The following is a 23,019-nucleotide window of genomic DNA, read 5'->3' as shown; positions in this document are numbered from 1 at the left end:
TTGAAGTGCAGTGTCAGCAATAAGTCTCATAGTCCAGAGGACGGAGGTCTTGCAATGCTGAGGAAAGCAAAAGATTTATTTTACGTGCCATCTGTTAGTAAATCTTTATATAATGGTTGCTTTTCTGTGACAGCAAGAAAGAAGTTGACTCATGTTCAGCCTGAAGCCTGCAGATCCTTTCATGAGAACTGCCACAGGGCCAGCTATCTCCCATCTCCTGCTCATTCTCCAACTTATTTCTCCCCCAGTGAAGTATTTTGCTGCAATATGTCCTTTTTGCATACTGCTTCCCCTTTGTCTTAGCCCATGTCTCCAATTTCCATATCCATCTGTATATCTAATCATGCTTTCCAATATGCCTGAAGCTCCTTCTAGCTTTCTGCAATCTGAAAACTCAGAAATCAGGTTGAATCATCATCGGAGGACATGGTTCTCTCTTACTCACTCATGGTTTTCAGCACTTTCTGCTGGCCTCTCCAGGCTTGGGCACTTCTTGTGGGTTGCTGCTGAGTGTCATAATCTGGAGAGGATGGTTACTGAGGCCCTGCAAGAGCCTCAAAACAGATGTCCTGGTTACAAGATTCAAAATGTGAACAGTTCCTAAACAAGAATGTTCTAAAAATATTGAATAATGTCAAAATGCCTTGACGCATCTTTCCAATTTGATGAGGAACCACTGATAAATACTTTTTGATATGGTTTCCCTGTCATGCATTGACATGCACTGACAGTTTCCTATGGGCCATTCTCTTCAGGAATATGCCATGTGAAGCAGCATTGGGAACCATATAAAAACGGAAATACATTTCATCTGCCTCCTTCTTCTTTGTAAGGTATATCATTGTACTACTGTACAAAAATTAACTCTATTTGACAATAATTTACAACGTTTCTCACAAAGGCAAGTGACTTCAAAATTTTTATGTGCTTACAAATAGTGTGTGTGATTCTTTGTTCCTGAGCATTTTTTCCTGGAAATTTAGGTCAGACTGAAAGGTCAGTGGGGCCCCTATGAAACCTACTTTTGGCTCATAAAGATAAGCTTTTAGTCACCTTTTTTCTGTCTTCTGCAACATTAACCATCTGTACTGTTGTGTCTGGATCTATGCTACTGACCTTGCCAGACTTATGTGGCAAGAAGATTTTGGTGTCTGCAGTTGACAGATGGAGGGCAAAGGCATAGTGGAGCAGGGTGATGGTGTGGGGCAGCCCTGCAGGGGGCTAGTGAGCCTGCAGCAAGCCAGACCACTCAGGTGACCTCTTTGTGGATGAGGACTCAGTTTCTCTCCCTGTCTCATGCCCAGGCTGCATCTGCCATGACCACTTTCTCTCACCTGCATACCAAAGATATGCTTAGTGGCCTGTGGCATTTGTGTCTCAGCATCATTTTGGTAGTTAGGTCTTTCTGCTTTATGTGATACTATTCATAAACAATCCTTATTCAACCTGCTTTATAAATGATGCAGTCATCCATAGGAGGTGTTGAACAGTATCAGAACTTATGTTATTTTCCCTTCTTATTAATGCCCCCAAACTAACTGGTCTTTCTGCTCTGTCTTTCCAGAGTTTGGGACTAGTGTAGGTTACCTTTTAAATAAACTGCAGGTGTCTCCCTTGCCTATAATTCCCAAAGAAGCTGTACACTTTCTGCAGTTGTATTTCAGTTTTGTGAATTCACAGAAAGTTTCTCTTAGGCAGGTTAAATCAAATACTTTATTATGCATTAAGATACACAGTTCCTCCTGGCTTATTCCTCATGGCTATTTTATTAGCACATGGGCTTTTAATATGGTGGCCAGAGTGAGCTGCTCTTGTTCCTGTCCCTCTTGTGACCTTACAGTGAACCCCAGTTTTTTCCCTTCTTCCCCTCTTCAGAGTTTGTGCTTTTTTTTTTTTCCTTTCCATCACTTCCATGGGTTTTGGCTGCTGTCTACATTGTTTGAGTTGGGAGGGAAGAATTTAGTTCACTTTGTTGTTTTCTGTCTTTCTTCATTAGATGGATAACAGCAGAATAGCAGGGAATCTGTCATGAAGCCATTATCCTATGATCAAAGAAGTCAAAGCATTCTTGGCAGTGTCCTCTGCACAGCCTCTGCATCCAGCCCAAACATGTCCATATGCATGTACGCCCACACGTCCATGTGTACCCCTCTCCTTTGCCTGGTCTTTTACACTAGTGGGTAGGGTCCAAGGTGATGCTGAGGGAGTCCCTGTGCTTTCTCATTTAGCCCAATTATTGTCCAAATTTGTCTAGCTTTTCCTAGGAAACCATGTGTTTGTTTCTGGGCATTTCCAGTTCCATTTTTTGAAGGAAGAGAAGATTTTTGCCCCTCCTAAAAAAGGCCAGAACTATGCATGGAGGGAGGTCACTAAGGAGGCTAAGCACCTGGAGAGGGGCATGAGCTCTTCCCACACACACAGAGTGTGCCTGGGCTCCTGATAAATTGAAGAGCAAACAACAGCAAGGGAAGAGGCTCAATATTCTAACCAAGGGAAACAAACTTCTAGGTAGTTTTTAAAAAAAACTTGGAAGATGTCTTAAAAGATGTCTTGTGATGTCTTAAAAGAGTGTTTGTCATTTCCTTGAAAATATTATTGCCACCTCCTCCACTTAATTGCTTCTTCCTCCGTACTTTAAGGATGGTGCAGTTTAGTGCAGTGTATGTGTATTTGAGGGCCTCTATGCTACTTAGTCACCTAACTGTTAGGACTTTGTCATGAGAACTGACTACTAAACTGCCCCAGAATAACTAATTATCCCACATATTTTTTGCTTGCAACAGTCCCATGCATTGCCTGTGGCTTCCATTAGTATGTACCATTGTTTAATGGCATATTCTGCATATTTAACCATTGATCTGGCACTGTAACTTATCTAGTAGTTTCAGACTCTGGTTGAAACTCAGAAAAAGTGATTTGCAATCTTTCTTAAAGATGTCTAGGCACAGAGGCAAATCAGTGTGGTGAATTTAAGGCTATTAAAACTAAGAAATTTTCTTGATGGCTTTATAAGGACTTCATTAAGATACTTAGTAAGGCTTCAGAAGTCCATGAACCACAAGAGGAAAACCACAGCTTCAGAAACAATCTGTTAAGAATTAGTGGTGAATTCACAGTGTTTGTTACCTTCATTGCTGTTAGTAAATAAGAGGAAGCATCTGCTATCTATTTAAGCAGTGAAGATTAGCAGCAGAGGTTTCAAAAGCAATTGTCTATTCCATTGATGTTGGTCTGGAAAGGACTTCGGGAGCTAGATTATTCTAAATGTCTCATTTCTCATTCTCCCCTTTCACCATACTGTCATATAGTTTTCAATATGGAGAGGTAACACGAAATCCAGAAAGATGTGAGAGCCTGAAATGAAGAGATATCGTTGTGATTCTTATAAATCTACGTTAGTGCTGTTGTAGTTAAATACTCTGTGATTCTCCATCTTTAATACCGTGTTAGTAAATGATGGCCATGGGTTCCTGTGATATAGCATCCACTACTTCTATAGTTATCATTAATACAATTTTGTATGGGAAATACAATTGAAATATGACTGTCTGCCCCTATGCTACCTCCCACAATGATCATTGTGCTGATGAAGTTCTCCAGACTATAATCTTTTAGTTTAAATATATCAAGTTTCCTCACAGAAAGACTTCACTTTAAAATTATTTGATATTTCAGTTTCTTCTGAAACTCTGCATGCACTTTATAGTACAGAAATATTACTTTCCAGCAAACACTCCCACGTCTTCACATGATTTGGGGCTTTATTACAAAGCATTTCCCCTTCCCATTTAGAAGAGTGTCTCCTTAGAGCCATGTATTTTCTGTGGTTGTTGCTGTAATGTGTTTAGCAGGTTTATTTCTGTTATACTTCATTGTATAAAAGATGTGTCCAGCAAAACAGATCACTTCCTAAAATATCTTTGCTTTCCTAGAGTCATGGAGCATGTGATGTGCAGTCTGGACTGGTACATGATTATTTACAGCACAAGGAGTACAGCGTGGTCCAGTCGGCAGTGCCCTGGACCACAACTTAGGAAGATCCTGATTTCGTTTTTGGCTCTATTACTTATTTGCCATGTTTCTCATTGCAAATAATTTCATCTTTGTGCATCTTCACCCTCTATTTCTGACTCAGATGTAGAGTGAAAATGTTCTTAATCTATATGCACTATTTAGTATAATAGGAAAGATCTCGTTTAGGTGAGGTGTCCAGATGCTTCTGTAATTAACACTAAATTCATGCTAAATAATACTAAAGTAACAAAACTTTTTAAGAAACTGGAACAACATAAAAGATGTATTTGGGCAGACACTTGTCATGAAAAATTTCATCATGGTCCCACTACCTGTCATTTCCTAATTCTATATTAATTCCTGTCCTATTTACTTCTAGACTTTCCAGAATCTTGTGTGTAGACAAAGCTCCCATCTTACTTCTATGGTCCTCTGACTTTGGTAGCTCTAATTTTGGTAACATTGCCACTCATTATTACTGCAAGAATTGTAATATCTTGACTTGTGGATGGCTGTCATTGTGGCAGTTCAGGCAGTAAGAACAACTTGCTTTAAAAAGAGGGAGCTCCCTTTCACAGCTGCCGAGGTAATTGTCAGCTGTCATGAAGTCCAAGCACTGATGATTTTAGACTGAGTTTGTTTTTTAACAGAGAAGATGGGGGGGAAAGGAAAAAAAGCTCTTTTCAGAAGCTTTGGTCGTTTCTTTTATCCATGTCAATACTAGTTTTCTGTGTTTTGTGCAAATTGTGTTGGTTTTCAGACATTTTAAAGCAAGCATAAACAGCTAATGCAGAGAGGCTGCAGGAATGGAGGACTGGGATTTCAGAGGAGACCTTGTGTCTGTTCAGTGCAACAGGGAGAACGGACTAGTTCTCCCCATCCTGCCTGGATATTGACAGAGAAAGGAAACTTTTTACTGCTCCTTTCCACTGCTCTTGTTTCCGGGGAAGTGAGTGGGTGATTTACAACTGGTATTGTACCTTGTGCATTAGGACTGTGTTTAGGCCTTTCTTGCAGGGAAATGAAATACATAAAATGTAAGTTGACAACTTCATTTCTCTTTCAAAATTTGTATTTGAGAGGGGGGTTTTCCTACCAGTGGAGTCTTTAGCTACAATTACTGCACCTTTAAAGTTACAAAACTCACTCTGACTTTTGTGGTAAGGCAGAAATGTAGAAAGGGTTTCCCTTTTTTCACCCTCTGATATAAAATCCTACTCCAAAAAAATATTCCAAACTTTTCCAAATGACTTTTGCTGCAGAAAGCTCTAGCACAAAGAGTCCTTTGTTTTACAGGAATATTTAAACCTGTGGTAAACTTTTGCTCTTTTGTGTTGTTTTTTTTCCCCCAGACAGGTGCCAAGGAGCTCTTTGACATTTGTAGAGCAGATGGGATGCCATTTTACTGTTGGATCTAATTGACAAAACCTTAGTCACTCTCACTCTCTCCATGCATCCTGCCTCGGAAAGTGTGGGCTGTGGAGTTTTAGAGAGCACTTTTTTCCTCATCAGCAGCTCGCTTAACTCACTGCCAGATGAAGAGTGAGAGTGATAACTCGCTAACTGATCTGGGAAACCTTTTGGGAATTCATACCTTCTTGCTTCTGAATTTGCCATTTTGGCTGGTTAGTCACTTGCTGTTGACTTGGCTACAATACATTGCATTACGTACATCTGTAGCCACAGATGTTATTGTGTGCATCTATTTTAATATAAACAGCAGTGCTGCCTGTCTATGAAATCCCATAATGACATAGGTAATTGAGTATGTGTACAAAACATGGAGATATGTGTGAAATGCTGTCTCTAGGGATGTGTGAATGCACATCTCTCCATGCCTCCTCCCCATTTCAGACTCCCAAAGGAGGGATTTTGCAAATGTCCAGTTTTGGGATTTCAGACCCAGTGATGGTCTTATTTCCAAAAGGCTGGTGTGTGTGAAGGTCTTAGAGAAGAATGTATGTCCCAATCATTTCTGCTAATCTTGGCACGCCACCATGATGCTCAGTTCTTGCACATACATGTCTCATACAAAAAACACAGAGCAATTGTTTTGATTGTGGCTTCTGCTAAAGGTTGTACACTCCTTGGCAGATCTGGTTTACACAAGAAAGCCACATTTGCAGTGTGCTTCCAGTATTTAAATCCTGAAAGACACATATGCTTCCTCAGAAATTGCTGCTTTGGAGAAAGAAGGTGATGATTTCGCTTTCAGAAAGGTAGCTGTAATTAATAGCGATCGTCACTGGATATGACCAAGAGGGGTAGGAATATCCAAACAAATATTTAATGCATTTCAGTTGGAGTATAAATGAACTAACAAACCTCTTGCCCTTGAGCAGCTGTAATTTTTAAGATCATTCCTATGAAGCACACTGAGTTTGAGATTCTTGGCTTCCTTGTGCAGCAGCCTGTCCCTCTGGCAACTGCCATCCTCAGTCATATCAGTTACATGCTGCCACAGACACTTAAACATCTTGTGCAAATGTTAATATTAAAAGCAGGCCAGGTGGTAGCAAACTCTGGGATAGATCTTCAGTTCACTATCAAAATCACAAGATTTACAAATAACCTGTATAAAAATTCTCCAGTTCTCCAAGTGAAAATGATTTCTGCGGCACTGGCATATAAAGAATTTTAATGCCCTTTTGTGGTATTCTTGATACCTGTAAACTCTAACTTGCAGCATTGTACGTTGGCCTTTTGGCATGAATGCCATTCAGATGTCCTTTTGAGTGAGTGCTAGCTGCTGTGCACTGGGCTTTCACAGTCTGGTTTTAAAGAACTAAAAATACAAAAAAGTAATTTAAAAAAAAAAAAGAACTGTAGAAACCTTAAGAGGTTATTTAGCCAACTGCAAGACCCAGAGCAGAATTAGTTGTACCGAAACAATGGGATGTTGTTGGGAGGCTCTGAAGAACAGGCTAGACAGTGATGAAGGCACTACACTGACCCCAGGCAATCAATTCCACTGCTCTTATGAACCTTGCAGTTAGAAAGCTGTTTCTAGTGTTTAACTGAACATCGCCCCTGCTGCAATTAAACCTGTTCATTCTTGCCCTATCCCCAGTAGATAGAGAAATTTGTTTTTCTTAGTGAAGCAAAGCTTTTATGTATTTGAAAATTATTATCCTATTCTCTGGCAATCTTCTTTTGTCTTGGATAGAGCATCGTCATCCTTTCAATCTCTGCTTGTAAACAACTCATTTACATGGTTGTCTTCTACATTTTCTCCCATTAGTCCATGTCAACTTTGATGTCTAGGGCATGCTGGGTCAAAATACAACCCAGTACTCCAGGTGAAGACTTGGGCTTGGTGAGCAGCTTACAGATTGCTACACCTTGCATGTGGTTCTGTATCCTACTGGCTGTACTGGTATGTCCTACTATGAAACTTGCTGTTCTGCAGCAAGATGACGTTTTTGATTCATGTTCATGAGTTGTCTGTCATCTGTAAATTTAGTGAGCATATTCTCTATTCTACTGACCAGTCTGTTAATTAAAATATTGAAGAACAGATCCCTGCAAAACCCCACTCAATATATTCTTTCCCTTTGGCCACCAGCAACTGAAAGCTAATCTCTGAAAGTGCTTTTTTCAACCAGTTGTGTACCACTTTTTAATGGTATCAGCTGCGTCGAATAAGACAGAAATCTTATTAAATTCAATATGTATTTCATCTGCTGCTACTTCTTATCCACTACCAATTATCCTCCAAAGAAGGAAATTAGATTGACTTGACACAATTAATTCTTGTCAAATCCATTTGGCTGTTTAAAAACTCTTACAGGATAATAAGGTGGAAAAAGAAACATTATATAACTCATTTGTATGTCTTGCCAGCCCTATGATTGCCTTCCCTTAGCCTTCTTGAACCTTCCTCTTCCTGAGCCTCATTTGTAATGACCGTGGTACAGAAGTGAGAACAAGAGATGGGGGCAGCAGTCATTATTGCTGCCCAAATCTTTGTGTCTTAAAGCCAAGCCTGGGCATTCTTGGAGGAATGTGAACAGGTTACGCTTATTTGAAGCCACCAGGCACACTACATACTCTAATATGGTTTAGCCCTTTGACACTGCCATGACTTGTCTGTCATACATGAAGCCTGTTACAGTCCTTTCTCATACATCCATATAAAACAATTCAGCTATTTAATCTCTGTTACTAGGTACATGCACACTTCTTTAGGAAATAGTAGGTGCTAAAATAGTTTAAAACTCTTTCTCCCTCGCTGAAATCTAGTTACAGATTAGGATAATATTGTGCATGTTTGGGGGTGCTGTGAATAACTAGGTCCTTTGAATTACTTTCTGGTTGCAGACAAACATAAACACTACCTGGGCAAGTACAGGCAATAGAAGGCATAAGTTTAAATCATGTTTGATACATTAAAAACTGCTTTAAGTAACTACCCAAGAGTACAATTATATTTTCTTTCTATTCATAAGAATTCCATATCTGTTAGTATGTACCCAGAAGATACGAGGAGTTAAAAAGGTATCACAACATGATATTTTTTAGGAGGTAAGGAGTTTATCTTTTTGGCAAGTCAAAAGGCAGTCTTTTCTTAGCTGTGTCTGCTCATGAAGTTTACACATACAAATATAATAAATAAATAATAATATACAATAATATAATATTTTTTTCTCTGGGAGTTTTAGATTTCTGTATAAAAACACGAACTTTGGGGAGTAATGAAAATCATCCACATGAGGCCCAATACCTTGCTGGCATCTTACCACGTGCTTATGGATTCCCTAAATGCCTCATGTGTAACCATGGGGAACCTAAGGGCCACATAGGCTTTTCAGACTTCTTAGGCAATTGCTCAGATAGCATACCCCTTAGAATTATCCGTTAAAACCACACAAAATAATTCATGTAGCTGCAAGTCATGTGAAATTAAGTCATGGATTGTATCTAGTCCAGAGCCCTGTGGGCTCACCGCCCATCCCTAATGCTGCCTCCTCAGTGGTAGAGACAGCAGATAATATAAAGTGACTCCATAATGTCACTTGGCTTGTCCTGAAAACACAGAGTCACTATTGCTCTCTCTCATACTCCCCTCACCAATATAGCAAATTTTTTCATTCCTTTTAATTCATTTTCACACATTCTGTCCTCAATGACCAACAGCAATGACTTTGAAATTTGTATACGCAAATAATGTCATCGTTTCATGAGCCAGTATTTCAGGGCTTAAAAACACATATATTTATCTCATTGCCCCGAGTTACACCCTCTTGAGCTTTCTTCAGCAATCTGAGTTTCCCCTTGGTGTTTACACACCCTTCATGCTTTCAGATAATCGCTGCATCCTTTCCAGTCCCTTTAACCTTCATCTAGCCAAGCAACAGTTGTTTGTTTAAATTTATTCTCATAAATCACATCTTCGCACAGAAGTCAAAAGGAACATGTGATGCACTTCTGGGATCAAGTGTATTAGTAACTTTCAAAAACTCAAATCTCAATTACTTTTTGTTAGGCATATGTTGCTACAGGATACACATTGTACTGAAGAAGCACATTTGGCCTTCAAACAGAATTGCCTAATTATTAAATCCTTGCAAATCAACATTATTTCTTTCTGAGAACTAGAGATACCAGCCTACTCTACATATACTTAAACAAAACAACTTTATCAACATGGAGCCAATGCAGTAACCTCACTGCCCTCAAGGGCTGTTGTGTCATCATCGATGCAGTTGGTTGAGTTGTGGAGGGTAAATTCCTCCCACTCACACCACCACAGCCTCAATAATCCTTCTGTTCATGAATTTCCCAAAATATTTATTGAGAGAATAGCTTGGAGGTATGTTTTCAGCAATGCTTAAGCCTGTTTTCACTTGTCTTTTTTTTTTTTTTTAATTACATTTTGGGAGTGGGTTGGCCAGTGCTTAAAAGCTGGAGTCTCAGATAGACGGCTTCCTCTCACTTTAATTAGTTTGACAGGCACTTCTACTTTCCAGCTGAGCTGCCCTAGCTGGAAGCAGCTGCTTGGTGGAATTACTCCCCCTCCTCACTGTGTTACAGAAGTAATAAGTGTCTTGTGTCCCTTCAATGAATTTACGGATGTAAAATGCACAGTGTGTGCCTGGCTGCATAGAGATGTTTCTTTCTTTTCTCTATTACTTGACGAAGTTTTATGAAGTGAAACATGTCATTAACAGTATAGGAAAAATGAAATGTACAGATCAGGTATAATTCTCCACTCCTTTCTTAACTCTTGTTAGGGAGTGTAGAGCAGGTTTTAATACATTTTTCCATGGCAATTCGAAACTCTGATTTGAGAGGAAGTCTGGAGTGATTGATTGTACAGTTTGCAAGGTAGTGAAGAGTATGGCTTCTCCAGAGGAGCACAGGCTCTGTGAATCAAGCTCATGCCCATGTTTACAGCCACAGCTGAAATGAATACTTATCATCTTGACTACATTGTCACTGTCTTGTGAATGCTTCTGATTTCAGCACTGGCTTTATGATTTATTTAACATCCTACAACCTGCAGCCAGTGATGTAAAAAATTCAATTTGCTGCTGTTTTTTAAATAATGGAAATGTAAATTCTGGGGTTTATTTTCCAGTAAAAGGATGAAGATGTGACCTAAGTGCACCCTGATGACTTAGACAATTGAAGCTGAAGCACTCCAAAAGTCTCACTTTCCAAATTTCACTATATTTAAATACAAGTGTAATTTTCAGGTGTCTGACATCTGTGAGTTTTGAACACTTATCATTACAACAGAAACTGAAACACCATTTGCAACACAACTGCTTGCCTGCTTGCTTGTCAACTGCCATTTGTTTTCCTATAAATTATCTCTTTATGTAGATATCTGGGCTTGCTGCGTGGCACACAGGTCGGCTAACCCAGGGTCAGCTAACCCAGGGTGCAGCTCTGGGATGGGGAGGACACCCATGTTTTAGTCTGATATGGTACTCTGGAGAATGAGCAGGAAGCATTTAAAAGGAAAAATAGGGCAACTGTTTGCAAAGTGAGGGAAGAAAGCTGATGAGAGCTGTTTCTAGAGATGGAAGCAGGAGGAGAAGCTGGTGATGGAGCAGGAGTTACCCCAGCAGAAACTGATCAGAAAGAAGAGGTTGAAGCCAGTATGTTGTTCTCAAGTGGCTGCAGCAGGGAGAATTGATCCTGGGCTGACGTGATCTGCAAGGAAACATCAAATTATCATATCTGGTCACCTGTGGCTAGCTGAGATCATCAGGCAGGTTTCTTTGGTCAGCTTCTGCATTAACTAGGCCCACCTACTCCTTCACTACTAATATATTTATGTTAGGACATAGTCTTAAAAGTGATGCGTCTGAGCTCAGTTCTGAATCCTTGTGGAACTGAAAATCAGGCTTTGGTAGGGTCTGTTTGCTCCTTGTTCAGGCAGGTGGTGGTGAGATGGAGTGCATTAACTTTTAAAGAAACACTTGAGGAAAAATTTGTGCTCTGTTATGTTTTGGGGTAACATTTAATTGGTAAATTGGGAAATGGATGTTAGGTGGAGTGTGGATGAGGTGACTTTTGGGTGGAAGTGATCTGTTCTGGAAGAGAAGCGAAGCAACTTTTCTTCTTTTGTTTTCTTCCAAGTTTCTACCATTGACATGTTTGTGTCACGTGTACCTTGCTGTAATATTTTGCCAAGGACAACTCTGTAAATTTTTATCTCAATAGCAGCACATAATTTTTTTTAAGATCTACATTTGCATTTCATATTTGGTTGCTTTTGCAAAGATACAATTAATGAGATTGAAATTAATGAAAACTCTTGGGTTTCTTTTTCCAGGAAGTAATACTTTTTAAAAAAGCTAATTTCCCTTTCAAAGGGAGATGCAATAAGCATCATCTCTGAGGTGCATCCGTTCTCATTTTAAAAATGTGTGCTGGTCGCAAAGTGAGTAGCAATGTGTCACTCTGTGAGACTGGCCATCTCTTGGTGCACTTCCCAACTCTACAGCCAACTCGGTGTAATACTTATGTCAGCACTGACATAAGCACTGAGCATCTCCGAAATACACAGCTATCATACACGATTAAGTTGAAGCTTATGCTGCTTTTATGATGTGCTTTGAGATCATCAGACTCCTTTTCATTAGTAATTCACTAAGAGTTTCAACAAAGGAATCAAAGGGTACCGCATTTGGAAGGAGAGCCTGAAGTCCTATTCCCAGTTCTGAGGCTTGTTTTCACCTTTTTCACTTCCACTGTTCTAAAATTATTTGGGATGAGAGCAGTCAAAGGACACTGAGCTAAATAGTTCTGTCTCTATATGTTTTGTAAGTCTCTTATAAAAAAGATTTGTATGCATCCCTTCTAGCAGGCACTTACAAAAAGAACATAATCAGTTGAGTGAGCTGTGAATGACAGTGCAGAGACTAGCCCTACATATCCCAAAGGATGCTGAAATCCTTTTTAATGTAGGTTTAGAAATTTTAAAATAATTAAGGTTTAAAAAAAATTGTAAAAAGTGCTGCAGAAAGCTAAGAGAAAATGAATGCTATTTTGGTGTTAACAGGAAATAACAAAGCATCAAAGCTGGCTTTGCTATGTGGCTAGAGAAGAAGGGATGCTGAGTTTGGGTGGAGAAGGCAGAAGTAAATAACATTAAGAATAAAGAGTCTGAGTAAATTTTGGAAATTCTCCGGACAGTGCCTGACACTGCAGGAGGCAGCTGGAGTCCTGATCTGCAGGCAGTATTGGAGTGCCGTGCTGTGCACCTAAGCAGGATCATGGCTGTGGTTTCCTTAGGGGTGTGCACTCCTCACCAGTTCCAGCTCCCAAAGCCCATCCACTGGCTGAGCTGGTCCTACTGCCTCCCAGCACTGTTGTGCTCCACGGCAGAGAGGGGAACTGGGCAGGATATGAGAGACCTTTCTGGAGCACACCTGTGGGCAGGAAGGGAAGGGTATTAACTTTCCTTTCTCCTTATGAGTCAAAATTACAATCCAGAAGGGCTGTGATACTTGCTATGGTTAGATTTGTTTTCCTTATATGATTTGTCATGCAAAATCACAGCCACTGTATTTTAAATGAAGCCTGCCAAGCTTAGCAGTACTTCGGTGTCTACTGAGTGTGGTGCTAGCCCAAAACATTAAGGCTACTGGAATGATTTTCCTGGACATATGCCTCTTCCTCCTTCTAATTTTTTAATCTAGTAAGGTACTGATATCTAGGGGAATAACGGATCAGGTGTAATGTGGAGAGTTCAGACTTTTATCAGAATAAAGCAATTCATTGGTCCTAACTGCTTTCTACTGATAGAATTAAACAGACTTAACTCCATCTGGTTTGTGTTAGGCATATTAGTGTGCCATTCTTGCTGTGATGTGATACTCGTAAGACTGGGAGCTGACAGCTAAGCCTCTAAAAGAATAAATAACAATTTCTGACTGTATAGGATAGAGTATATGGTCTAAATACTGTCTATTTTAAAGCCATAAGGATAAGTACTGTCTGTATCACTTTCAAAGTCAGGAATATTTTCTGTAGTTGTTTAACTGGCAGACAATGCTGAAACATGATCCTTTTGGAATATACAGATGTCTGATGTGCAAATGCACATGATGGATCTTGCTCTCTTGTAGTATGCCTGTACATACTAGGACTGTCTGAGACAGAGCAACAGCCTGTCTGTCAGATCAGCTGATGGGTTGAGTGTGTGGGTCCCCATCCTGCCTCACAGTAGAGACTTTCTGAAGCAGCTGCCAGCATGTCTGCTCTTTGTTGGAGAGCAGTTGCTGGCTCCTTTGGCTGATTCAGGTGATGTAGAGAAACCCACTCCAAAGGACCATGCTACCAGAAATAATAATATTATGTAAGTAATTCTTAGGGAAAATATTTTAAAAATGAAGTTCAGGTGAGACGTAAAAGAAATGATATTTTAGAAGGAAAATGTAGCAAGGACAATAAGATAAAATTGTTTCAGGATGGATATTGATGAGTTGATGGGATGGAGCCTGCAATGGCTAAGGGTTGCATTTCCAATCAAAGGCTATGATGTGAAACTTTGCATGTTTCAATTTGATGACCTCCACCAAGGGGAAGAAGGAAAGAGCTAAAAGAAGATGCAATCAGTGCTAATAGTGTGTTGCATTGTAATGTGATTGTGTTAAGAGTTTTAGTGCTTTTGCCAGTCACCTGTAGTGGCTAGCTGGAAATTTTATTTCTCCCTTTCCCTGCAGCCTCTGTGCATACAATGGCTTGCTTATTTATTTCTCTGACGCTTTGATGTTCCAGTTTAGACTTGATATACTGGGCAGGGTGTTGTTAGTGATGTTGAGAAACCTTATATATTTTGTTCATGCATGCAGAGTTAATTGCCAGGTCTCTTGAGCAGGAAGCCATTACCCTGAGGTCACCGATCAGGAACCCATGAAGTCTGGTGTCCATTTACTCTGTGGAGCATGATCCCCTTTCCAAGGCAACCTGATCTCTCCCTCTTGCATATAGTTTAAAACTGATATCAAAGTGCTCGAGATTGTTTATGGTATAGATCTGCTGGATTAAATGCCTTTGATGTGGAAGACAGCAGTTGTGATAGTCTGGTTATGATAGTGCATGTTGGCTTTTCTAGTTTATTTTGATGCATATTTCAATTTTTCGTTATTAAATGTTTTGTTGAAACCCTTGTGTCACTTTTGTATGACACTGTGGTGAGATGGTACACACTACTTTGGGACAGAAAGATTGTCATCTTTTGCCTAATGACCCAGGTGTTTGAAGTTTGTGCTTTTCACACAGAAAGAGTATGTCCTGCTGAAGGCCATCTCCCTAAACCATCAGTAAAGAAAGGAGAAAGATGAGCTTCTCTGTGGTCTACTTTAACCTGGAGCTAAGATTCTGCTCTGAGTATCCCTTTAGAAGATCTCTCTTGAACTTGGAGTGCTCTCCAAGTTGGTTAATCCTGCCTGGTTTGTAGATGTGGGGAACTCTTATTAACTGTACACCTACATATAACTGATGGTGTGATAGGAGGATATGCTCCTATGCACAGTGCATCTGCCATAACTCGGCAAAACTAGATTGACCACATATGTGTCAATTGTCTCCATCTCCAGTTTAGAGATTTGCAGAGAACAACTGCAGGAGCTTCATAGCCACACTGTGAGTGTGACGCACTGGGGAATCATATCAGGATTGTTGCCCTCCTGCCTAGTGCTGCCCTCAAGGTGCACAATGACCGTTTTCCAAGATTTCCAAATGCTACACACCTCGTCAGAGCTGTTGTGATATGTCACAAAAATTTCAGAAAATTGACCAGACTTATTTCTTCCCAGTAGCTGTACAGAGGTCCAGCACAACATGCTTCTAGAAAGCAGTCTTTCGTGGTTTCTTGAGTTATCGTCTAGACAACAACAGATAGAACTGCAAACAAAAACTGTATTCTAACATGCCAAATCTCAAATAATTTGTAATTTTGTAACACAAATGAAATACTGCACTCATAGCTGGGCTTCAAAACCCTTGTAAGACTTGAGTTTCTGCTTGTTCTAAAACTCTCATACTCTTGTTGCAGTTGGTTTTGTAAAATACTCCTGTTCTGCAGGACATTAGCATCATTAAAATAGAGGAACCCTGTGATATATAGAAGGAGGGCATGGTTCTATTTGAGGTAAGAGCAGGGAATATTTTAGCATGCTATATTCATTGAATGTCTTGTAAAAATGGCATCTTGTGAAAGTCTGAAAATGAATAAATACTATAACTGCAAGACCATAGAAGATGGTAGCTATTGTAAACTGCCATGGATTTGTTTTGATTCTCTCATGTCCATTTGTTTTTTAAAGCAACTGCTCCTGGAGTCAAGATCTTTCTTTCCTTATCTCTGTTTCTTAAAATCAAAGGTTCTGTGTCTCAGATAAATTAAAGGCTGAGGGGAAGACTGTCACAGCCATGCATTATGCTATTCTGATGAAAGCTGCTGCCTCCACAAAAGGGATGATATCATGGTTCAGGAAGCAGCTCTTGGACCACCACAATTTATAATCTAGTTTCTGTTACCTGTACTGCAGGGCTGAAAAGTGTGGATTTTCAGGACCTGCTTCTGTAAGTGGTGTAGTCATCATTGCACAGGAGCAATGACCTTGGTTGGCAGGGAGGGGCAAGGCAAGTGGGAGTGATGCCTCTTGCACCTATTTGATCTTAATCTATTGCTGCCGAAGACACAACAAGGGGGTTTTAGACTTTGTGCTGCAAAGGTGTTGGTTCATTTGGGTTTTTTCCTTAATATGCATCCATCTATAAAAAAGACAAAGTACAGCAGAGAGCGTGCATGAGGACCCCAGAATACTTAACTTCTGAGATCAAGTGTGCCTTGTTCAGATATTACTATTGTAAGTGGTTCAACATGAATTTCAGAGGGTCACTAAGTAAATTATCCCTGACTAATTAAACCAGTTTTGAGTTACGCAAGCCGTCTCAAGTACTGAGAGACTTCACTGACATGCCTATATCCTCATACTTCATAGGCTTATACTCATGTACAATTTAAAGGTCAATTAGAAGAGGTTTTATACCTGGCTTTGGTCTTTCATTATTTCTCATTACTAGTCAGTAATAAGACGCATTACATAATATGCATCCTACAAGAGGGTCAATAAAATTGTGCACATTTCTACATGATTGGTGGTTTCTTTACTACTTTCTCTCAGCATAATTCTCTTTTATTTTTTCTGCCTGTGCTCCCCACTTCCTTTTCTCTGTTCTGTGTGTGCTGTTCACCACTCTAGCAAAAGCTGCAGTAACACAATGCTTTAAAAAGTCTTGTCCCTTTCTTTGTGTAGCAGTTGATGAGAAAGGAAGTGTTTTGACCAGCTTTTCTCTCCAGTGCTAGTAAAGTAATCTTAGCTTTGAGGACAGAAAAAGAGCATTTCTGAGAACATAGAGAGAAGACAAAGAGTGCAGTCACCCCACTTTTCCTTTATGCCTTCTCCAGATACTATTTTTAGCCCTGTTAGCAAATGGTATCATTTGTTGCTCCAGCCCTTCCATGCCACCGGTGCTGCGCGATCAGTGTGAGCCTTGTCAGCCGTAGGGCTGGTAAGCAGACTGAGGGGAGACCCTGGGGCTAAACTGGGAGCCTGGAGGGGAGCACAAGTTCTAGGCCAGGCTCTTGAGATGCATTTGGGTGGTGCAGGGCACGTAACATACAGCCTGGCAGCAAGCAGGGCTGGAGGGATGTTGGATAATCTATTGACTGTTCATGGTGTGAGCTCTCAAAACCCATTAAAATACATCACTTCCTCCCCCTCCCCCCAACCTTTGCAGGTATTTCCAATAAATGGCAGCTTGAAACAGTAGCTTTTCAAGAATCCGACCATTTCGAGGCTTAGGAATGAGCACTAAGAGGAAAGGATTTTCTTGCTGCTGATCACAGCAGAAGCTGGGAGTGAAGTGTGAGGTGGTGGACAGGCCCTTGGTCAGCATTCTCCCACTGAGCTCTGCTGCTCCTTCAATCCACGGGCACTGGGGTTTGGCCACTGTTATTTAATATGCCTTCCCCAACCAGTGCGTGTGTGTGCGCGCGCATGTATGGGCACTTAGCAGTCTCCAAGAAGGATGCAGGAGCATCCTTGCTGCTGTCTGTAATTAGCAGTTATTTAATTTGACTGTTAGGGGGTAGAGGAGAAGGGGGTAGTACCAGGAAGCACGAGGCACCGACGGAGGGGGGGCAGCGTTCCCACAGTCCCTCCCCAGGGGCGATCGGTGACGGATCACCTCTCCTCAGGAGAACGATGCGGTCCTGGTACGCAAACTAAAAACCTGAACTACCCGGGCGCCCCTTACCCTGCCTACCCTGCCGCGGGGCTGACACCACTTCCCGGCGGCTCTTCCTGCAGTGTTCAGAAAACGCTGCTGGCTCGGCCACCGGAGCTCCCAGCAGGCAGGTGAAGCGCCGGCACGGGGGGAGCCCGGGAAGCAGCAACAAGCGCTACCCCGGCTACCACACGTGTCCCGAGACCGGCTCCCGGCTTTTGGGGTGGGCGAAGCCGCGGAGACCCCGCCGGGGCGGCGCTGGGGTCCTTTGTTGCCGCCCCGGGGCGGCCACATGCGACGGGGTGCGGGAGGAGGAGCTTTGCGCCGCCCTGGCACCGCCGGCCGCCCTGTCGCTGGGTCGAAAGTTTGAGGGACGGCGGCGACGGGGCCGTCCCACGGTGTCCCGGGGCGGGCCGGGCCGGAGCGGGGCGGGGGAGGCATGGCGGGGCGGGGCGGGCCGGCCGCGGCGGCGGCGGGGAGCCGGCGCTAATCCGACGGCCGGGCCGGGGCATGGAGGGGGAGCGGGAGGACGGCCCCGCCGCCCCGGCGGAGAGCGGCACGTCGGAGGTGTTCGCCCAGCTGTGGGCGGACGTGATGGGCATCCTGGTGAGTGCGGACGGGACGGGAGCTGGGAGCGGGGCGGCCGCGGGGCAGCCTGCCGCGGGACGGCGGGGCCAAGGGGTGCCCGCCTGGTCTCCCCAGCACCTGCTCTGGAGTTGGCCCCAGCTGGAGCGTGCCCTCGTTCCAGCGTGCGGACGCGTACGTCCCAGAAAAACTGACTCCACGGCTAAAGCCAGGTGTTGCGTCGGTGACCATCGCCGTGTTGGAGTAGAGCTGTCAGGGCTGTCGTGCTAGAAGGGGCGGATCGGCCGCTCCGAGCATCGCCAAGGAGCGGGGTCCGGGCAGGGGCTGCCCACCGGCGGGGACACACCCGGGAGCGCCGGTTCAGCCGGATCAATGGGCGCATTGTCCTGGGTTTTTCCGGCGAGCTGCCGGATTCAGTGCAGTTTGGGCTGAAGGCGGTGTCGCTGCAGCCTTTGCATCCCACGCACGTGTTTCGGAGGGAAGTCTCACGCGTGGGGGGCGCTCCCGCGAGTCCCCCGGGCACGGCCGCCCATCCCGCAGCGCTGCCCGGGGTCCCGCGGCATGCCCGGGCGCCGGCTTTGGAGCCCTTAGTCCCGGTAGTTTTTGTAGAGGCGAGTTGCTCGGTTACGGCCCGCGGAGTTTCTGCGCCGGTGATCTTCTGAGGAGGGGACTAATCCTCGTAATTCACTGGTTACAGACAAAAGAGATGGCCCCAGTAACGAGGGCTCAGGGAACTACGTTTAATGGGCACGTAGCGTACAGACAGGACGGACTGGATGGCAAACAGTAAAAATACAGGAAGAGTCAATCCTTTATTTCTACTTGCAGCGAGAGAATAATATTTACTTTAGGTGCAAGATGATAATTACCGCAGAGGACTGCCACTCGGCAGAAAAACAAATACTAATGTTATATACGTACTGGAGCTGGCAGCTTTCCAGGGATACAGGAATGTGGTAATCAACAGTGGAGGGCCTGTTTATTCATTTTAAAAGCAAATGAATAGGCTTGATGCACGTTAGGTTCTGTTGTTAACATTTAACTAGCAGACATTCAAGAATATTATGAGAAATACTTTTTGGGAAACTGCCGTGGATCATAATGAATAGTAAACCCGTAGGATCTAATTCAGAAGTGTTATAGAATTGAACAGAGAATTTAATTAGCATTTTATGCTGCATTTCTTTTTACCACATGGACTTTATTGTTAATATTCAAAGTCAGATTAAAAAACCTACCTCATTCCTTTTCTTCATAGAAATTCTCCATTTAATAGCACCCAACTGCATACACTTTTTCACTGTTAATGATTTTAATCTAAGAATGCAAGCAGAGTCAGTTCTGCCAGGTTTAGGGAGCACACAGTTGGTACTTTATGAACAGTCTCTTTCTCTCTTTTTCTGGCAGGTCTCAGAACTGCATTTAGTAAAAGCAAAGTGCTATTGGATGCCCGGGAAGGAGTGTTTGAGGAGGCCAGACCAACAGCCTAGCATGCTGAAGCTCAGCACAGAAAAAGATCTGATTCTCACACAATTAATAATTTGAATAGGTTTCTTTTGGCTATACAGGCTAGTTTGCTTCCTGAGAAAACAGAGCTATTTAATTTTTATTTATCTTCTAATAAAACTATGCTGAAGTCATTTGTCTTAGAGTTGGTCAGTTTTACAGAAAGGCATCATCTTGTGACTGCGAAGTTGCTGGCTTATATTAGTTGCAAACATCACCCAGCACTATTCTCTCTTTTTTCGTTGGTGTTTTATGTTGCAACACAATTAAAAATATGGAAAGACACCTTTGTATTAGGTCTCATAAAATAACTTATTAGAGGGAAGACAGAAGCTCTTCTCACTGCAGGTTGTCAACCTTCTACGGATTTAGGTTTTTAAAGAGTTTCTGGTCTTTGGGGCTGTAAAATAAGGTCTTAATATGAACTGAGTATAAACTTCTTTGGTGCTCTGTCACTGTTTGAAGGCAAGGAAGAGGTAGCTCCAGTGCCATTTTCACTGCTCATCTTTGTAGTACTTAGAACTCAGTCCCTTTCAAGCCTGGGCTGCAAAAAGCAAGCAGTAAAGTAAACTTGTGGCTTCCAAGTGGAAGTCTGTAGATGGTTGGTTGTGGTCCACGAGGCCTCATCAGAGACCTGTATAGCTGGCTTACTTCTTTTGCGTTGTCAATTATGTGAGAGTATGGGTCTTAAATTCCTGGGATTTATAGCAGTTCACGATCCAAACTGTCTAGGGAGCACAAAGGTAGACATTCACTGGGAATGGCTCTATGAGTGAAGAAGTAGGTGTAGTGATAGGTTGGCTAGGTTGGTCCTGCAACAGCTTGAATGCTACCAAAGAAGTGCATTAGCAGGGCGAGAGAGGCAGGAGAGGCAGACAAGATCTGCTCTTGTGAGCCCCCATCTGGAGTACTGCATCCAGCTCTGAGGTCCTCAGCACAGGAAGGACACTGACCTGTTAGAGCAAGTCCAAGATAGCTGGGATGGATGGAGCACCTCTCCTGTGAGAAAAGACTAAGAGAATTGGGATGGTTCCGTCTGGAGAAGAGAATGCTTTGGGGTGACCTAATTGCAGCCTTTCAGTCCCTGCAGGGAACCTACAAGAAAGGTGGAGAGAGACTTTTCACAATGGCATGTAGTGACAGGACACAGAGGAATGGCTTTAAACTGGCAGAGAGTAGGTTTAGATTAGGTATTAGGAAGAAATTCTTTACTATGAGTGCTTAGGCACTGGCACAAGTTGCCCAAAGAAGCTGTGGATGCCCCATCCCTTGGAAGTCCTCAAGGTCAGATTGGATGGGGGGCTCTGAGCAACCTGGTCTAGTGAAAGGTGTCCCTGCCCACGGCAGAGGGGTTGGAACTAGGTGATCTTTCAAGTTCCTTCCAACACAAACCATTCTATGATTACATGATCTTGGGAGGGAAAACTAGAATGAAATGAAGAAAGGTGATCATCAAAAGTTTGTTGATTAAATGAAAGAGAAAATTGCATTCTTAAGCCATGATTGTAGGGTGATGCAGATTAGAAAGGATCTCAGGCAGCATCTAGCCTGTCCTCAAGCTGAAGCAGGCAGAGCTCTGAGGCCCAGTGAGGTTGCTTGGGGCTTTATCCAGTTGTGTCTTGAAAAACCTCTGGGGACTGAAACTGCACAGCCTCTCTGTGCAGCCTGTTCCACCACTTTGCTGTCCTTACGGTGAAAAAGATGTTCTTCATAAAAGTGATGAAATGCCTGATTCTGCCCTCCTCATACTGAGTAGTTAGAGCAGTGGGGAAGGTGTCGCCTTCCTCCTGCTGGTCTTGCTGAAAGGCTTGTGGACCGTGGGGGTATCTGCCCTAGGTGCTGGATTAGGGGAAGAGGCCATGGATATCAGCCCAGCTGATATTCACTACTGAAGTGACTTAAAATACCAGTTGAGCCCCTCTCACTCAGCGGATAAATATATTTCATTCTTTGTGTATTTTTAATTAGCTTCCTTAAAATAGGACCTCATTAGCAGGAACCTGTGATGGCAGATCCCAGGTCCTGAGGGGAAGCAAATAGCTGTCAAGTGCTGCTTGTAAGCAGCATATTTTATGGACTTTGAAGTCACATAATAACTTTTTACACTTGACAAATACTGAGTGTACTTGCAGCTGTATATGATCTTGCTGAAGTAAAAGTGGCTTTTCCCTTTTGCGCTTTTCTAATGTGATATTCCATAGGTGCGGCTGTGATATAGGTACCTCAAAGCTATTTGTGCTGTTAATGGAGCTCATTAGATAACAAAATTATACCTAAAAGCTTTTGGTTAGTCCATAGCAAGCACATGTTGGAATCTATTGGATAATTATAATTCTCAGTGATTCAAAGCAACAGTGGATGGTGGAAGTGTATTAAGGGTTTAGAAAGAGGTGAATTGTGAGTAGTAATATAGAAATTCTCTGCATCGCCAAAAACTCAACCCCATAAAAAGGGATATTTTGGCATAGAATCATGTATTGATGTGGTGATAGCAAACACTTTGTTGTTAAGAGTCTGAAGGTTTTTGTGATCAAATCTGTGATCAAATCGTAACATGAAGTGAAAATCATGAACTTTATTCTTTTAAAGGTGTGCTTTCAAAATGTAGGCTATTGACCTTAATACCGGAAAGACACTCCAGGGCCTCTCTTGTTTATGGGAAGTTCTTCCTTCTCACAGAGGAGGAAATAGCTGGGTCAAATCCTGACATTAATGCAATCACTGGCAAAACTCTGATCAATTTTAATAGAGCAGGAATTTCACTGAAGGAAGCATCTTATTTTTGGGGGGAGCTTTTGTCTTCAATGGCCAAGATGCCAAAGATAGAGCAGAACTTGAAAGAGATGCTATGAAATTAGAAGTCATTCCAGTTTTTTATTTCAAAGTGATAGTTTCTTGTTTCAAACAACTGAATCGATTAGAACAGCTGAAACAAAAAGAAAATTATTTCTTTTTTGATAATATTTTGCAGTTATCCTAAGAGAAAACCAGTGTTTTCCCACCATCTGCTGTTAGCTAAAGAGAACAGAGTATTTTGAGGACAATAAAGCTCACTTGGCTTTGTACTGGGAGCCCTGCTATTTAGATATATAATCTATCTTGCTTTCAGTGTTTCAGTGACTATTTGAATTTCTTATCAAAGTAATAAAGAAACAAACT

At 42.3% G+C, this 23,019-nt stretch overlaps 1 protein-coding gene across 6 annotated transcripts in view; it reads left to right on the top strand.

The window, feature by feature from the left end:
* Positions 1-23,019, top strand: part of SASH1 (SAM and SH3 domain containing 1) — a 540,681-nt gene that overhangs the window by 400,201 nt on the left and 117,461 nt on the right. Inside the window, exon 1 of one of the 6 annotated variants that reach the window (XM_027725290.2) lies at positions 18,272-18,375. The exons of the other annotated variants lie outside the window; for them this stretch is intronic. Coding sequence (XP_027581091.2) covers positions 18,280-18,375 — 96 coding nt within the window. The 5' untranslated portion in view covers positions 18,272-18,279. Of the gene's footprint in view, positions 1-18,271; positions 18,376-23,019 lie in introns of those variants that run through there. 6 annotated transcript variants of the gene reach the window in all.

Source organism: Pipra filicauda, unplaced genomic scaffold (assembly GCF_003945595.2).
Source record: "Pipra filicauda isolate LSUMZ 115617 unplaced genomic scaffold, ASM394559v2 scaffold42_size3861933_pilon, whole genome shotgun sequence".
Classification (NCBI taxonomy): domain Eukaryota; kingdom Metazoa; phylum Chordata; class Aves; order Passeriformes; family Pipridae; genus Pipra; species Pipra filicauda.
The sequence above is the reverse complement of the archived record's forward strand: the minus strand, read 5'-3'. Positions and strand labels throughout refer to the sequence as shown.